The sequence below is a fragment of the Choloepus didactylus genome, chromosome 11 (assembly GCF_015220235.1).
Source record: "Choloepus didactylus isolate mChoDid1 chromosome 11, mChoDid1.pri, whole genome shotgun sequence".
NCBI classification, from domain to species: Eukaryota; Metazoa; Chordata; class Mammalia; order Pilosa; family Megalonychidae; genus Choloepus; species Choloepus didactylus.
In genome coordinates, this window is record NC_051317.1 from 3,614,367 (window position 1) to 3,631,133 (window position 16,767).

At 47.2% G+C, this 16,767-nt stretch overlaps 1 protein-coding gene and 1 long non-coding RNA gene across 2 annotated transcripts in view; one reads left to right on the forward strand and one right to left on the reverse strand.

Moving 5' to 3' along the window:
• Positions 1-16,767, forward strand: part of SLIT3 (slit guidance ligand 3) — a 621,868-nt gene that overhangs the window by 509,297 nt on the left and 95,804 nt on the right. Inside the window, exons 11-12 of the mRNA XM_037798880.1 lie at positions 1,172-1,243; positions 5,549-5,620. Coding sequence (XP_037654808.1) covers positions 1,172-1,243; positions 5,549-5,620 — 144 coding nt within the window. The remainder of the gene's footprint in view (positions 1-1,171; positions 1,244-5,548; positions 5,621-16,767) is intronic.
• LOC119505949 lies at positions 4,745-12,020 on the reverse strand. The gene is made up of 3 exons (XR_005210912.1): positions 11,930-12,020; positions 9,219-9,324; positions 4,745-4,764 (listed from the first exon to the last, which is right to left on the reverse strand). It is a non-coding gene; the product is annotated as an uncharacterized LOC119505949 (long non-coding RNA).

The window sequence follows — 16,767 nt, forward strand, 5'->3', positions numbered from 1 at the left end:
AGGCGGGAAGCAGGCCTGGGGAGACTCCGTCTGCACACGCTTGAGAAGCTGGGGTGGTCTGGGGTGGCACGGGGGTGTCTGGCCTCGCTGGATGCAATTGCCTAAGAATCTGTTCAGATGTGCTTTCTTCTTGGTATTCCTTCTTGTTGACCTTCCAAGACCCCAGCTCTCCCTCTTTTGCACAGAAGCAAAAACCAATAGATTTCTTTTGTTAAAGGAAGAGAACCAGGGAAAGGTTCTGTTGTTGCTGTAAATTGGAGCATCTCCCCTTCCAGCGAAAAGTGCCCAGAGGCCATCCCTGAGCTAATAATGACTCTGGGAGGAAGAATTACCCCTGGGTGAAAGGCTATTAGCAAAAACTGGAGACTGGTTCTCAGAAGTCCCCGAGATGCTAGAAAGTGGCCTTAGGGCCTCTATGGAGGAGCCAGGGTCAAGGAAACTCCTGGGCACCTGCCAGCGAGGTTACCTGCCCCTTGGCCCCGTGTTTGTAGGACCCTCTGACACACAGCATCCTTCTCCCTCGCGTGACCCCAGAGCTCCAGACGCCACCGCCCTTAACATGCTCCTGAGAGAGGAGCCTAGCCGGTGACAAATCCACATCTCAAAGACATCTCTTGAGAATCCCATGAGGTGCTTACGTCACAGGCCCTGGAGGATGCACTGAACCAGACAGATACTGAAGTCATGGCTCAAAGCCTCCCTTAGGATCAGGGAGGAAAAGTCACTGGGAAGGTGAAATGACTCAAGACTTGCAGGGAGAAAAATAAACGCTTGCCGAGACATAAGGCAAGAAGAGGATTTTAAAGGCAACCTGGGGGGCAGGGAGGCAGGCGTTCCTGATTCATTTATGCCATTAATTGCTTGGAAATGTGATCTAAGGCAGGGCTCTGACTTGAGTGCATACAGTTTTTCAGAAGTCAAGGTGCCACAGATGAACTTCCTTTGAAAACCAAAAACTGTGGTACAAATGTAGTGTATTATTATCACGAGGCAGTTGAACTGAATGTTCCTCAAGCTCCTTGTCTTGAACTATGAATCACTAGGAATGAATAAATTGATTGTTAAATTAATTCCTACCATTTTGAATGCCTGCAATGCTCAGTTCATGCTTTGGAATGGACTTATCATACCTTTAAGCCATGCTCTCAGACTTTCCCATTCATGTTTTCAGAGACATCAGCAAGAATCAGATATCGGACATCGCTCCAGACGCCTTCCACGGCCTGAAATCACTCACGTCGCTGTAAGTGGGAAGTGTAATCGCACTCAGGGACGGGAGAGGGACGTGTCCATATTTTTCAGGGGGTATTTATCAAGGCTTTATGTTCCTTTACACGCTTGTGGCAACCTGGTAAAAGAAACAAATATTTCTTCAGGGGAAATTGATCCTGGGGAATATTTCTACAACCCAAATGCATTATTTTTATTGATTAAGTGTCCGGCGGCTTTCCCAGTTATTGGCTTCTAGTTCGAATGCATCTTCTACTCTAACTCCGCTCTCCCCTCCCATCCCGCAGCCACGCTGTCTCTAGGGAGAAGGAAAGGAGAGACTTGTAATAGGTGTTTATTACTGAAGTGCCCATTTCCTCCCCCATTTCTCTGGGTTTATCACGGAAGGCGCTCATTTTCTTCTCTGGATTTTCAGGCTTTTTCTCTGGCCCACCTCATGGCCACTGTTCTGGGAAAGCATCCACCACCTGCCATGGCCTTACCTTTCCTTGATTATGAAACCTTTGGGCAGCCCACTCGGTTGGACCAAAGCCTTACCCACTGGGGACTCAGAGAACCCACAGGGACAGGAAGGGATGGGATCTTGTCCCAGTTCATCAGTGACTAACCCTGTGAAATAGGGAATGTCACACGAGTCTTCTACGTGTGTTTCTAGGCAAAATAGATAAAGTAAAATCTTTCCTGCTGCCTTAGCAGGAAAGTGCCACACTATGTGTTGGCTTAGACAATGGGAATTTTATTGGATCATGGTTTTGAGGCTAGGTGAAATTCAAAATCAAGGTGTCAGCAAGGTGATGCTTTCCTCCCCCGAAGGCTATGGGGTTCTGGGGCTGACTGCTGGTGATCCTTGGTCCTTGGCTTTTCTGTCACCTGGCAAAGCACATGGCAGCATCTTCTCCTTTCTCTTCTGGGTTCCATTGACTTCCAGCTTCTTTACATGTTTTTTTTCCTCTATGTCTGAATTTCATTCTGCTTACACAGGACCCCAATAATCCAGATTAAACCCCAATCTGATTCACTTGGGCCACACTTTAACTAATGTAACATCTTCTAGCATTTCTATTTACAATGGGTCCATACCCACCAGAATGGGGGCCAAGGCCAAGAACATATCCAGACTGGGGTACGCAATTCAATCCGTCACATCTGCCTAAGACATCTTCTCCTAGAGAAGAAATTAAATAATGATATCATGAATACAATGCTAACAAACATTGGCAGCACTTATTAAGCACTTGCTACATACTAGGTAACTGTTCTAGAAGTCTTGCAGGTTCAGTCATCACAGTGACCTTATAGTATAGAATCTATTGTCATTTCTCTCTTATAGTGGAAGAAATTGGGTAATGTAAGTCCCATAAAGATTGAGTTGTTTTTTTTTTTAATCTATCTGGATGCTGGCTGAATCCCCAGCCCCTCAGACACTATCTGGCACATATATATTGCTCAAAAAAAAATTTGTTGAATAAATGAATATAACTTATCCAGACTCCATAGTAACAGGTAGAAGAGGCAAGCCTTGGACCCAAGAAGTCTCGCTCCAGAACCCACATTCTTAATCCCCATACTGTACTGTCTCTTGAGATGACATGAAAAGGATAACATAAGATACAATACGTATCACCAGTTGGTACTATTTATATCATCTGGTGGCCCACCCACCAGGCAGCATGAGGGTGCTCAGTAGCAGGCTGTCCACACCTTGCCTTTCTATGCAACCTGTTTGCTGGATTTATGAGTAGATAGGTAACAAGACACATATCCCCCACCACCACCTGGTCCCATCCCATTGAGAAGGGGCTGAGAACAGGGCCAGGGAATTCACTGATTTGACTGTTGCCTGCTGCTTGCAGAGTAAATTAGTTTCATTTATCGAGTAGAACATCTGGCTGGGATATCAAAGGATTGAGTGAGATTAGTGTCTGCTGATTGTGCTGCAGATCACAGAGGGGAAAGTAAAGTGGCCGCCTGCCACCAGGATCCTATCCCTGCACCCATGCTCCTGTTCCCCATAACTGGTTTCCCTCTTCCAAGATTTGGGAATAGTCAGGGGACAGCGAGATGCTTCCTATCTTGCAGGAAGAGAAATACAAAAGCTGGTTCCCAGTCATGAAAATGACACACCACTAGCCAATTCTGAAATACATTTGGGCATGGTTTCAGTGCAGTGCCTCTTGCCCCTAGTTTATTCATTCATCCATTCAGTAGGCACCTACTGTGTACCAAATGGCATTGTAGGCACTGAGAATGTGGCCATGAACTGGACAGACAAAACTGCCCTCGGGAGCTTTCCGTTGAACCAAAATGCACTCACTGGAGGGACTTGGAGAGTCTTTACCCCATACCTGTATTCATTCACTCGTTCATTCGGTCATTCATTTAGCAGATATGCATTGTGTTAGACCCTGTTCTCTTCTAGACTTTTAGGGATCCAGCCATGAACCAGCCACATGGTGCCCTACATTCATGGACCTTACACTCAGGTGCAGGTGGCACAGAGAATTTTAAAAATAAATGAATTCATAAATAATATAATGTGACACAATGCTAGGGTTGTGAAAAAATGAAAATGGGGCAACACATTGGGTGAGAAGAGTGAAGAACATTATCTGCAATATTCGGGGAAAATTCTATGAGGAGGAGATGGTAGCACTCAGACCCAACAGGCAGGAAGAAGGCAGTCAAGGAAACATCTGGGGGGTCAGGCCAGGTGGGTCAGCACTCAAAAACCACAAGGCGGCCACACAGGCAGGCGAGCCTCAGCCCACGTCAGCCTGTCGGTGAGCAGTTTTGACGCACTAGCTCAGACACGTCCCAGACCGAGGGTGACCGGCACTGTGAGGTCCCCTCTGTCCCCACAGCCCTGCCAGCTTCTGATACTCTAGAATTTCTGACATCAGCTGAGATGAGCAGGCAGACAGTGACATTATCACAATTGGCACAGTGAGCGCTGCAACATTAATATGAATTACACATGTGAGCCTGAGCCATCATGCTGACTTTTATTTAGTCATTAATTTGTTGAAACATTAATGAAACACGCCTGCAGGCTGAGAGAGACGCTAACTCCTCACTCCCGGCAGCTGCTGGAAAGGGAGGGTTGTGTTGATTGCGCCTATTTGCCATTTTCTCATCCTCATATTTTGTCTCCTCAAAGAAGCACAACAGCCTGGATTAACAATCCAAGAGGAGACTGAATTTTGCATGCATTCAGTGCCCTTTGAGGACCAAGAGGGGATTTAAAAAATAATAATAATAAACAAAAGCCACCTTCCTTAGCTTAGCTCCCTCGGCCTTGGAGGAGGCTGGACCTATGAGACTCCAAAGTGCATGCTTTGGAGGAGAACAAGGAGATGCCTGCAGTGTCTTCACAGCAGCCTGTCCTGAGAGTCAGCAAGGCCTAGGCCCAGAGATCTCCTGGGTGCTGGGCAGGAGACGCAGACCCCATAGGTTCTTCCAAAGGCCTCATAAGCGACCAGTCACCAAAGACCAGGCCTGTGAATAGGAGACGCCAGTATGAGTGACAGCGTGGATCTGAAAGAGAGAGGAGAAATAGGGTTCAGAATTCCTGGGCACCTGCAAAGCATAGGAAAAGGGGATGGAAAGCAGAGGCTGCCGTCATCCCAAGACAAGGATTCCTGGCTCCCAAGTTTTTCCTGAGAGCCAGTCCTTGACTCAGCAGTCCCTGAGCCATCTGGATATGGCCCCTAAAGCCCAAAGCCCTGTCTAAATGGATAATTAAAGGACTCCACTCAGGAATTCCTAGGATGCAATGGGATTAAAAGGAGACATTCTATAGGCTGGGGCTCAGCCCAATCAATACCCATTGAAGATGAGAAGACACAGGACCGACCAGCTTCCCACACATCTTCTTTATTGCCAGGGTGTGAGTCATATTAACAGCTCAGGGAGACACCACAAAGGGACTGCTTCTTCCTGTTGTGGCTTATTTATTGGGCTGGGCTGCCCAGGAGTGAAGCTAGGTGGAGCCTATTTCTCCTTGCCCCCTGGACAGCCTGCCCCCTTCAGACCCTGGCGGCACTTGCCCACCTCTGTCTCCTGGTTCCCTGGAGAGGAGATTGAGAGGGAAGAGTTTGGCTCTGGCTCAGGGCCACTGTTAAAGCCACATTCCCACTGGCATCTCCATGGAGCCTGCAGGCATCACAACGACTACCGGATGAGACAGGCCAGGGAAAGGGGCATCCTGAGACCCCGCCCCCCAGAGTGAGCAGTTAGCAGAGGTGATGGCTTGCTAGCACGAGCTGCTGCAGTGACCTCACATCTGTGGTGACTGCCGTCTTCTCCCACTCTCTTTCAGGGTGCTCTATGGGAACAAGATCACCGAGATTGCCAAGGGACTGTTTGACGGGCTCGTGTCCCTGCAGCTGCTGTGAGTAGTGACCTTGACACGGTTTGGTCTCTGGGGCTGTTGACAGGCTCTGCTTGCACACTTTGAGTAATGCTCTGGAGAGTTTCTTCTTTTGACTTTATGCACACCCAAAGGAGAGAAATTCTGAGCTGTCTGTCTTTCACTCCCATCGCCTTTTTTTTGTGGAAGGAAAGCCAGGGAGTTGGAGAGGTGAGGATTGATGTGAACAAACCTAAATGATACAGCTCAGTCCCTGGCCTAGGCATGAGTCACTAACCAGAGGTTTGGGGGCTAGAAATTAGGAAAGAGTCGAATCCAACGAAAGGAAGCATCTTGCAGGGATGTGCAAGGAATTCAGGGAACTAAAATAATCTCACACTATGTTCCAATGCTAAAGCTGAAACAGAGCTGCTGATAGATGTGTGACCTTGGGAAGAAGAGTAGGGGAGAGGGATGGTGGGGAAATAATTAGAGAAGAGCACAACCAGTCACGCATGTGATGCTATCTAGGTAAGATATGACTGGGGGGGGGGGAGGGGAGTGCGGAATGTGTTATTTAATTTAAAGGAAAATTTGTTGCTTCAGATTTTAAGCTCTGGGTTTATTTACTTGTGTTTATTTCATTCTGGTCATTTGAACTTAAATGTTTGAAGAAGATAATTGAACCATAACGAGGAGAGGCAAGGAAAGGAATGTAACTCATACTGTATTTTAAGACTTTATGATCGGGGAGCATTGTCTCTGATTTATGATTAGACGCTGTAGCATCTATGAGCATGCACTGTGGGTATGGGAATATGTGTGAGTACATCCAAGTACATGACTGTTCTAGGGCATCACAGTTCCTGTGGTACCTGTAGAAAGTCAGTTTGATCTTGAGTGTCCTGTGAGCAATGGAGAACACCACTGAGAGAGGAAAGTCATTTGACCTCTGTCTCACCACAAAGTAAGCTTGGATACCAAATAGCACCTGCATGGTCCTGAATCTCAGAATGCGCACAGCCTCTGGCATGTGTTTGCAGAGAGAAGCATCTGAATATAGACGAGCATACGAGTGTGCACATGTGTCTCTTTAAAATCACCTCTAAGTCTTCAGACAGCAAGGAAGGGCCTGGCGCTTCCCTGCTTCCCGTGTGCAGTTGAGAGAAGCCGTAGTAAGTTTGCAGACGACTTGGTCCAACTGGTCTCCAGGAAAGGACAGGAGTTGCAGCAGCAAGGATGGAGAGAGGAAGGCGGGAGCCCGTTTACGTGGCTGGCACCAAAAGATCCTTCCAGAAACGAGAGACAAGACATTTCCTCTTACCCTTCCCTTCTCACATTTCCTTCCTACCCTTCCTATGTCCTTTAAGACTCAGTCCTGGATGGATTCTTCTAGGACCCTGCAATCATGTGCATCATATCAGGTCGAGATGCCTAGCAAGGTTCCAGACAACCCACAACCCTAGGCAGCCTTGGTTCAATGAAGCCAAAAGCAAGAGAGAGAAACATCTTGATCTTTTTCTCTGCCTCTCTCTCTGCCTCTGTCTCCATGGCTGTCTCACTCTCTGTATTTCTGTGTGCACATATTTGTATTTCAAAGGTCCCAGCCCTCAGCGGGCCTTTAAGGCTATTAGTTAGAATGACATGGCAGGGCTCCGCAGGGAGCTGGGTGTTTCACAGATGGTGTTCTTTGCTTGTAGCAAAGAAACTGTAAGTTATAACTGCTACCATACGGCTAGTTAACTGTGGCTATTAATCCCTTGAAAGAGGAGCTACGATAGCATTCTGCCTGGCGGTGGATTTGGGGATGCTGTGTTTTGATGGGCTGGTGTGAAGGTCCTTCCATAATCTGTGTGTTTCTGTGTGAAAAGGAAAATGCTCTTGCGTGCATTGAGAGACCCACAGTGTGCATTAGAGCACCCGGCCTGTGGGCAAAGACTCAACAAAAGCAAAGTTAACAAAAAGGAAAGATAGCCCAGCTCTGAGCCGACAGCAATTGTGAGGCTAATAGGACTAACGGGACTTTGCATGGGCTGGGAAGGCAACTCCATTTTGAGCAGATGGAATTGTGTAAACTGGAGGTAAAGATGAAGAAGTGGCACAACTCAGGCAGACTCACTTTCCTGAAAGAACCAGCAACTGGGGCTTGAGTAACCATTATTGTTTTTTGACCTGCTGTTGAACAGTTCGAAAGCAGGTCCTGATTAGATCTAATTTAGCGTTCAGTCCACTTTAGATTGGATTTCTCCTTGTTAGACTGGAGACACACTGATAAGAGGGCTCTGATTAGAATACCCTGGTTGTCTGGATAATTTCCTCTTCTTTGACTTGAAGGCTTTTTGTAGGGTTTGTGTGTTTTCCTCTCTCTCTGTCTCTTAAATTATTGGAGCATCACAGAGCCAAGCTGTCTCTGCCTCACATTTCCTCTTTGACACTTGGATAATTCTACCAGTAATAAAATGGGAATGGTGCAGTTGGCTTGTCCTGCTCCCCACCCCAGTTTCTTTAGACTTTTTAGCCATCTCATCAAACTCACCCAGCACTTGTACGTGTGCATACCCAGCCTCCTTTCTTGGCATGTTCATTTGGGCAGATGGTCAACACTAAGGTGACTGTAGATTTTCTCAGAGCAATTGGGTCCACATGGGACAAGCTTCACGGGTCCTAGGAGATGCCCCCTAAACATGACACCCTGTCCTCTGGAGCTTTGCAGGTGTCTCCTCCTTTAGTTTAAGTTCCAAAGTCTTAGCATTCAAAGGAACCCTAGGTCTCCAGGCACAGCCTCCTACCCAGCTGGTGCACTCTCTGACAAATCCTCCTATTGTTCATTTGCTGATGGTTTCTACGGTCAGTTGTACCTGTACAGTTATAAATTTAGAGAGCACTTTCCTATACTAAACCTCAATAATAGATTCTGGAAAACTCAGCAAAGTCTATTATCACAATGTGCGAATGTTTTGAAAATAGATAGTATGTCTTCCTGTAATTAATCCTAAACAGTTTCAATTCCTACAACCATTCATTTATAAAGACATTCATTGTTTATTACTAACAGCCCTTGTTATCTTTGGAGGTTGCAAGGCAGTCCATCAGCTTCCCTCTTGAAAATAGGCTGCTTGGAAGTGTCAGGTGCCCATTTGAAAAAGAAGAAATGTGTTATGAAACTCTCTTCTCACCTGAGAACTGAAATATCCTGTATGGTGGCATCTCAGAACCCAGGTTAGGATACAACATACCACCTGCCATGTGCTCCCAACTCTGGGATGGGAGCAACTGGATTCCAAGAGGTGACCTGTCCTTCTCCTACAGGGTCTTCCTCCCCATCCCTGGAAGCTCAGGCCGAACACTCTTGCTCCACTCCATTCTCCTGCCTGCCCAGGCTCTGGGCTTCTGTGACACCTATAGAGATACTGACTCTGCATGGGCAGCCAGCTGGGTGCATCCCCAGGTTTCTGCAGGTCCTTGCCTCATAGCTTAGAGCTCTGTCATCCCCAAGGCAAGAAAGCGGCCAGTGTGTTGCCGGGGCTGTGATCTCCTCTGATGGACAGCTGCGAGCTGTACAGTAAAAGCTCCCCCAGGGAATAAATAGCCTTCATTTAGCCCTCATTGATTGCACGGCATGCATGGGAAAGTCACTCACCTGGGGAAAGCAGTCACTCAAGGTGGACACTCTCATGTAAATGTTGGCCATGGTCGATGTTAAACCTGCTCCAGGAGGTCTTAAACCAAACCAGGATGCCTTGGGGCTGGAATAAGTTAAGACAATTGAGGCACCTGTTGTTCACTTTTCTTGGAAAGCAGACAAGACCATTTGAGGACCTTGGAGTTTGCCAAGCAGCATGCCAATTACAGGGCAGTGAGTAAACTTCACTCCTCGTAGCTCACTTACCATCAGCGGCTGTTTGAAAAGTGCTCCAACTGCTATTCTGCTGCTAATAATAGCAGCTAACATTTACTGAATGCTTAATATGCTCCAGGACCTGTACTAAGCAATTTCACATGCATCATCTCAATTAATCCTCGCAACAGTGCTAAGAGGAAGGTATTGTGGAAAGTCTCATTTTACAGATGGGGAAACTGAGGCACAGGGGAGTTAAGTAACCTGGCCAATGTCACTCAGCATGTGAGTGATGCAGCTGGGATTGGAAACCAGGCAGCCTGACTCCAGAGTCCTTGCCTTAACCACAATACCATCCTGCCAGGGAGTTCTTGCTTCAGACCCAGCCCAGGCTGAGCTGCAGAGCCAGTTTTGTGACATACAGATCAGCAATTCCTCACTGGCTCCAACCAAGGAGGAGGTGCTGCTGAGCTGACTATTAAGCAAGTCAGATTGTTATGCTTCACCATAAGGAAAGGGTTGCTGCTGTCTCTATGGGGGTCTTTCTCTGGGTTCATTGTCATCACCCCCACTAGTGTTTGCCCTGAACTTGGTGAAAGGGCAACTGAGAAACTGATGTCTAAAGATGCAGCTGAGCTGGGATGATGAGATTTCTTTCTTGCAGTCAAAGCAGACTGACTTGGTGATGCGTTTTTGAGAAACAGTTTCTTCCCTAAATTCCGGAATCATTCCACGCTTGGTCATTAAGCGAACGTTTCACTCCTCTTAAAGGATGGATCAGTAACCGGGTGACAAGCAGACAGGACAGTGGCCACCCTAATAGCTGTTGGGGGAGGGAAGGGGCAAGCCAAGCCCCAAGTGGGTGAGACGGCTTGATCTGATAGCCAGGTAATTGACTCTCCCTGTCTGGGCTCTCAGAATTTCAGATGTCCTGATTCTCTTTGGGAAGCACAGTTGCTGGCCCCGTGTCCTTAGGTCCCTCCTGTGTGCGTGAGAGAGTGGAAGGGCTTCTTTTCCAGACAAGCCACCTGATGGCGTTGCTGCATTTGCAGCTTCCCTGGCATCAGGGATCGCCATGACAACCCTCAGCCCGTGCTGCAAGCACTGCTTCTCAGGAGAGATGGGAGGAGGCATTTGCCCCTAGCTTGGACTTGGAGGGCTCCTCCTGCTTTCCTCTTGTGCGTGTTTAGCTTCCTGTGCCCTGCAGCACCCTTTCACAAGCACGGGGAATATTCTAGGCAGGGGCCGGTTCTCCACATCGTGGCACCAGAGTATGTCTGGGTAGCTCCCCACGGCCAGCCTCAGTAGGGTGGTGAAGGTCAAAACAAATTCCCCATATTTAGCAGGGGAAGGATGAGAGCAAAATATTCTAAGGCAAGAGAGTGGTCCTTATCACAACTAATGGATTACAAGTATAGGATGATGGAGGATTAATTCTAGAGAAATAAAGAAGAGGGAAGACACATTAATGAGGTAGGTTTGAGTCTATATCCTCCAGCTTCATCAGGGGTCCAGAATAGCCGCCCTAACTGGTATCCTCACTAATAGTTAACGCCAATGTGTAATGGTGGTAAATACTTCCAGAGTCACAGAGGGCACTTTTTTTTTTTTTTTAAATAACAAAGAGCCTTTGTAACTCATTTTTAAAAAATTATTCTCCTACTGGAGGAACTAGAGAAAGGGTTGATAACACCAAAGCTGTGGTCAGCATCTTTCTCCTCTGATGTATCTGCATCTCAGGGAGTCAATATGGAGCATAAACTGACTCCCCAGCCTTGTCTGTGGACCAGGAGGCTCCACAAAGCACCACACTCTTGGCAGGAGCCTGAGCTGGGCTTCCTATCCCCTGGAAGCCCTCCCTGGAAGGGCTTCTCCCGCTCCCCAGGAAAGGGGCACTACGCTCTTTCTTGACACCGGTTTTCTGATAAGAGCTTGCACTCTGGAGTTTGGAATATGCTTTTAGCATTTCCAGACAAGCACCTTATAAGGATGTGGAAGAACATAACCAGTGTCTTCCACAGTCCCCCAGGCAGGGGTGGGACACATAAATACCACCCCAGAATGACAGCACGAGCCACTGCATCAACATGTGAACTGCTGGGGGTGCCAGGGTGATTTTAATGCAATCTGTCAGTAAACCTGACTCCAGATGTTTGTTCTTCAAAGCAAAGGCCTGGGAGACCCAGGGGAAGCTCCACTGAGAAGACATGGCTAGGGACAGTAGCTAAAATAGAGCCTTGGAACTAAGATCTAGATGGGTGATCTTCTGTCTGCCCCATGGGCTGCTTTACAGAGACTGGGTGTGGTGGGTCATTTTTACAGACCAGTGTGGGCACAGCCTTCCTGCAACCCACCCTCATGTCACTTGGAATTTAACTAATGAAGCCACAAGTGCATTGAGTGTTGGGGACACTTGGCGCTTTTCTGGGGAGGCCAGTCTGGGTCCACTAGCAAAAGAACTGGAGTCACAAGAGCCCAATTAGCCCAGATTCAGGGGATTTCATCTCCCATACCTCAAGGTCCAGCTTTGTAGCTCTCGATGGCTTCTGTTTCTGTCCTTGCTTTTCCTGAAGGCTCCAGCTCCTGGAAAAGAATACTCTCACTGCAGCACTGCTGTGTTTGTTAGTCAGTGGGCTGAGCACTAATACCTCTTAACAAGGAACATACGTGGTAGCCGAAAGTGCTCTGTGAAGAGCAGGGAGGCAGAGCACCTCACAATGCTAAAGCTTGGAAACAAATTTAGAAGGTGATGGAAGTGAGCTCCCTCTCCTGAACGTGCACTCTCCTTAATTTTCTCCGGCAGGAGCATAACGCTTCAGTGTTTTTTTTTTTCCTTGTAGAATTATCACTAAGTTGACATGATAGCACGGCCTCCACCTCCTCTTGTAAGCAATAGGTAACTCCCACAATCCCTTAGTGAGAGGCGGATGGGGTAGCAGAAAGTTGAGAGCAAAGACTTTGGACTAAGATAGCATGGATCCAAATCTCAACCCTCCCACGTATTAGCTGTTGAACTTTGGTCAAAGGTACTTAAACTCTCTGAGTCACAGTGTTGTTATCTTTTAAATAGAGAGAACACTTTGCCTTGTAGGGCTGTGCTGGGACTAAATGAGGTAATATTTATGAAGTTCCTGGTGAGTTCCTGGTGACACTAAGTGCTTAGCACATACGACCTGCAAGGTCATGTGACTGGTCCCTGCTGCTCCCCTGGTCTGATCATCTCAGCATCCCTCTCTTTTCATTTATATGGCCCATGAGGTTCCTGTGGGAGGTGGATGTGGAAGCAGATGACCCCAAAAGATGGTTGGATCTGCTCCTGGGGAAATGCTTATGAACAGGTATTCCCCCAACCACCCAACTTTCTGGCTCCAACAGCAGATCAGGCTGAGATCTGTTTGGGTGTCAAAGTTTTGAGTTTGAATGAGGCTGACTGGATCATCCCACCTTGTTTGAGGGATGTTATTGTCTGTTTTCCCCTGCTCTGCCCAGGGTGAAGGAAGCATACCACCTTCCAAATCAGCCTTTAGTCAATGATCCCTGAAGGTTGAAATCCTGCTTTGTACAGGTGGAAGCCACTCGGTGAAGATGCTGGCACCTTGTGCCAATGACAGTTTGGTGAGCATCCCAAGCTCAGGCTCTGCAGGTTTGGTGCCAGATCTTTCCTAGGAGTTGGCAGGACTCCTGATGTCTCTATGAAAGGGACAAGCAAGCAGGCTCTTCTACACCCGACCAGAATTCTGTCCACTTGAGGAGTGTCCCAGTGCCTTCCAAGGCTAGCAAAAATGACCACTCCTCAGAGACAGGGAACACCTAATATCTGGCAAGGAAAAAAGAATATGAATTTCATGTAGTGACTAAGAAATGAGCTTTGGAGTCAGACAAGCTGGCACTTCACCCTTCACTTACTGCTGAGTGACCTCCATCAAACCCATCACCTGTCCACACCTCAATTCCTCATTGGTAGAATGAGGGCAATCATACTGCTGTGGGGAGGGTTAAATTAGATAACTCACTGAAAGTGCCTGGGAAAATTCTTGGCACAAACCGGCACACTGTAGATGGAAACTGCCATTATTGTTATTTCACATAGCGGTTAGATAGCTGCTCCTCAAAGCAGGCTGAACCAGGACAAATAAAGCATCTTAAGAGTCTCCATTCCAAAGGAAGAGAATCAGCCCCTCTAGTGAAAGACAGCAGGTGTTCAGGGCTTCCTATAGAACTGTGAACCCCATTTAAACTGTCATTCCTCTCTATTTGCTCCGTAATATGGTGTTTTTTAATTTCCCTCCGACTCTTGTCCATGTACCAGATAGCTCAGAGATCTTTTCACGGAAGCCAGACTGAGCTGAGTAGTTGCCAGCCTTCCCCCCAAAGGAGAGGGGGCAGAGGGACAGACTGTTAGATCTTGCTGGTGCCAGGGATCGGTGAGGCTGTCCTCAGCATCTAAATCTGGATAAGCAGCTTAATTTTATCTCTCCCTGCACCTATGTGTCTCGCCTTAGGGAGCCAAGCATCCTGGCAGAAAATGAGTGACCAGGAGACTCTGCCCTTTTTTATTTTCTTGCTGCTTCATGAGCTTGGCACCTTGTGCTGTCTTTTCCTAGTAATTCTACCAACCTGGGTAGTTTGGAGGCTTTATATGTTTGGAATAACTTCCCCCCACTGAGAAGTCTAGGGGCAATAGGGAATAAAGAAGCGTCTGGATCAGTGAAAGCTATCTGGATAGGCCTAGTGGGTGAGGGGGGACTCCAGAGTGGCATTCAGCATGGAGATTTGCCATTTCTCTTCCCTCCTGGCCATCTCACTCCTTGTTCAGTGCCTAGAACTCTTCATAACCAAATACAGTGATTGGGCTCATGAATCTGCACTGGGGTCTCAAACCTAAATACCTATCCAGGCAAGGGAGGTTAGATAAGCTGGTGGAGGGTAAACAATAGGGAGTGGTGAAGACTGTGGCAAACAGGGAATATATGGTCTTTCTAAAGGAGCAACCACTCCATTGCTGCCTCCAGTGGGCCCAGTGCTGCCAGAGCATCTGATTTTTTTTTTCCAGAGAAAGTAGAAATCTGGGGGTATGTGTGTATGTGTGTGCGAAATTTCCAATTTTTAAAACACTAGAAGGGCTAAATGATATGTTTTCATGCAGCAGGTTACAATGTGTTGCAGGGAGGATTCCATCCTCAAACCCTTAGATTAGCACCCCTGACCTGGTCTCTTGACTGAATAATTCAATATTTTCTTGCTACTTGGCAGATGCCCTCAGAAGATTCTGGATTTCTAGGTTTGGAACAAATCATTTAACATATACTTTATTTTTCTTTTAAACAAACAAACAAAACTATATATGCATATAAAGGGTCCATTCCTGCAACCTGGGTTGCCTGGGGCTGTTGAGTCCTCCAGCTCTGCTCTCAGTTCTCTTCTCCTTAGCATCCTCCTTGGAAGGCCCCCAGAATGGAGCAACCCTGACTAAAATTTAATATATAGAGCACAGGAAATTCTTGGGAGAAACGCTGCAAAGGGGATAGACAGCTGGACAGGGTAGATAAGGCATTCATGAAGAAGAAAGTGAATCCGCTAGAGACCTAAATTATCATAACAACTTCCAGCATGTTCCCTGGCAACGTGTGTGACCCTGACCTGGCCCGTCAAACTCCCAGCCTCAGTTTCCTCATCTGTAACCCATGAGGCAGGCCCTGCCCATCTGGCCAGGTCATTGTGAGAATACTAGGATGACAGAAAAACGCTTTGGAAAACATAAAGCACATTCTAGCAATGTGAGCATTTCTCCACTGTGAGGCAAGAGGACATCTGTGTGAACCCTTGGGACTTTACCCATTATTAGCCAGATTAAACAGGCATTTCTTCATCCATTTGCCACTGCAGCAGCTGCCTGCCTGCATGTGGGGTGTGCGGGGGGCCCTCTGGGAAGGAGGAGCCCCCAGCCAGGGAGATGCGGTGTAGATGATTTAGCACGTGTGGCAGCTATGCAGTTACCAACTAACGTCCCCTTGGGCCCTGGTGCTGACAGGCTCCTGAGACACACTGGCCCACTTCACATCTCGTGGGTTGTTCACCATGAGGGAATCTCCGAGCCAGCCTGGAAAACCGAAATTTTTAAAATTCAGCATTTTTTGTTGGTTCGTTTAGCTTCCCCTCTTCCCCCACTTTCTTCCAAGAGCGAGAGAGAAATGATTTTACACTAGTTGTTTGGGCATAATTAGTTGGTCTGGGATCATAATAAAAATTCTTAAGACCAACTTTGCTTGGTTTGCCTATTCTGGAAAGCTCTCTGGTAATCTTAATGGCATCCTCTGTGACAAGTCAGCATTTATCTGAAAGGCAGCTTCCCATGACGCTGTGGGGTCTGAGCCGCTAAAAACGTGGTGAAAGGGGTCCCACCTGGATGGGAAGGCTGAACCTTTGGGGCCCCCAAAGTTGCATATGGAGTTGGGTGTTGGGTGTATTGCTTTAAAAAATACTTGTGCTAAACACTAAGAATAAAAGGAGGTATAAAATAGATATCATTTGTGCCATCTTGGAGCTTAGTCTCGTACAGGAAACAAACAATAAATAAGAAAACACACAAGTATCCTCTAATCACAAGTTGAGATAAGTGCTAGGGAGAAAATAAACAGGGAGCTTTGAGAGATAATAATGATGGGCTGCAGGGGTCCCAGTCTAGATGGGGTGGATGTCAGGACAGACCGCTCTGAAGAGGTGACACTGCAGCTGGAGATGCAAAGCAAGAAAAGGAGCCAGCCTTTCCCAAAACAGAATCTGGGCAAAAGCGAACTTTTTGTGTTTGAGGAACTGGGCAAAAGCGAACTTTTGTGTTTGAGGAACTGAAAGGAGGCCAGTGGGCCAAAGAGCAGTGAATGAGGGATGAAGTGGGTTTAGGATGAGGTTGGAGAAGGAAAGAGAGGTTGAATCACACAGAGTTCCATCTGTGCATGTGTGTGTGTGTGTGTGTGTAAGGGAAGGAATGTGTGTGTGCACGCATGATGACACATGGACATATTTTTTTCTGGGGAGGGTAAGCTATAACTTTCATCCAATGTCTAATGGGATCGATGATTCAGAAGAATTTTCTGAATCAAACTTGCTCTTAGTCAATAAATTAAAGCTTTAGAACAAATTTGCCAAATGTTTTTTTTTTTCCTTTAGACTTCTAGAAACTCTGAATTCTAAAGCAGAAAATGAAGTGCATGGGGTGCCATTTCTTGCCTTCCTCTGTGGTCACGGGGGCAAGGGAAGGCACCAAGGGACAGCAGGGTAGTGCCCAGCATCCTGGGGCCTGGGTGTGTGACATTGGGTGATGCCACCGAGGATTCAAGTCCCTCTTGTTTGC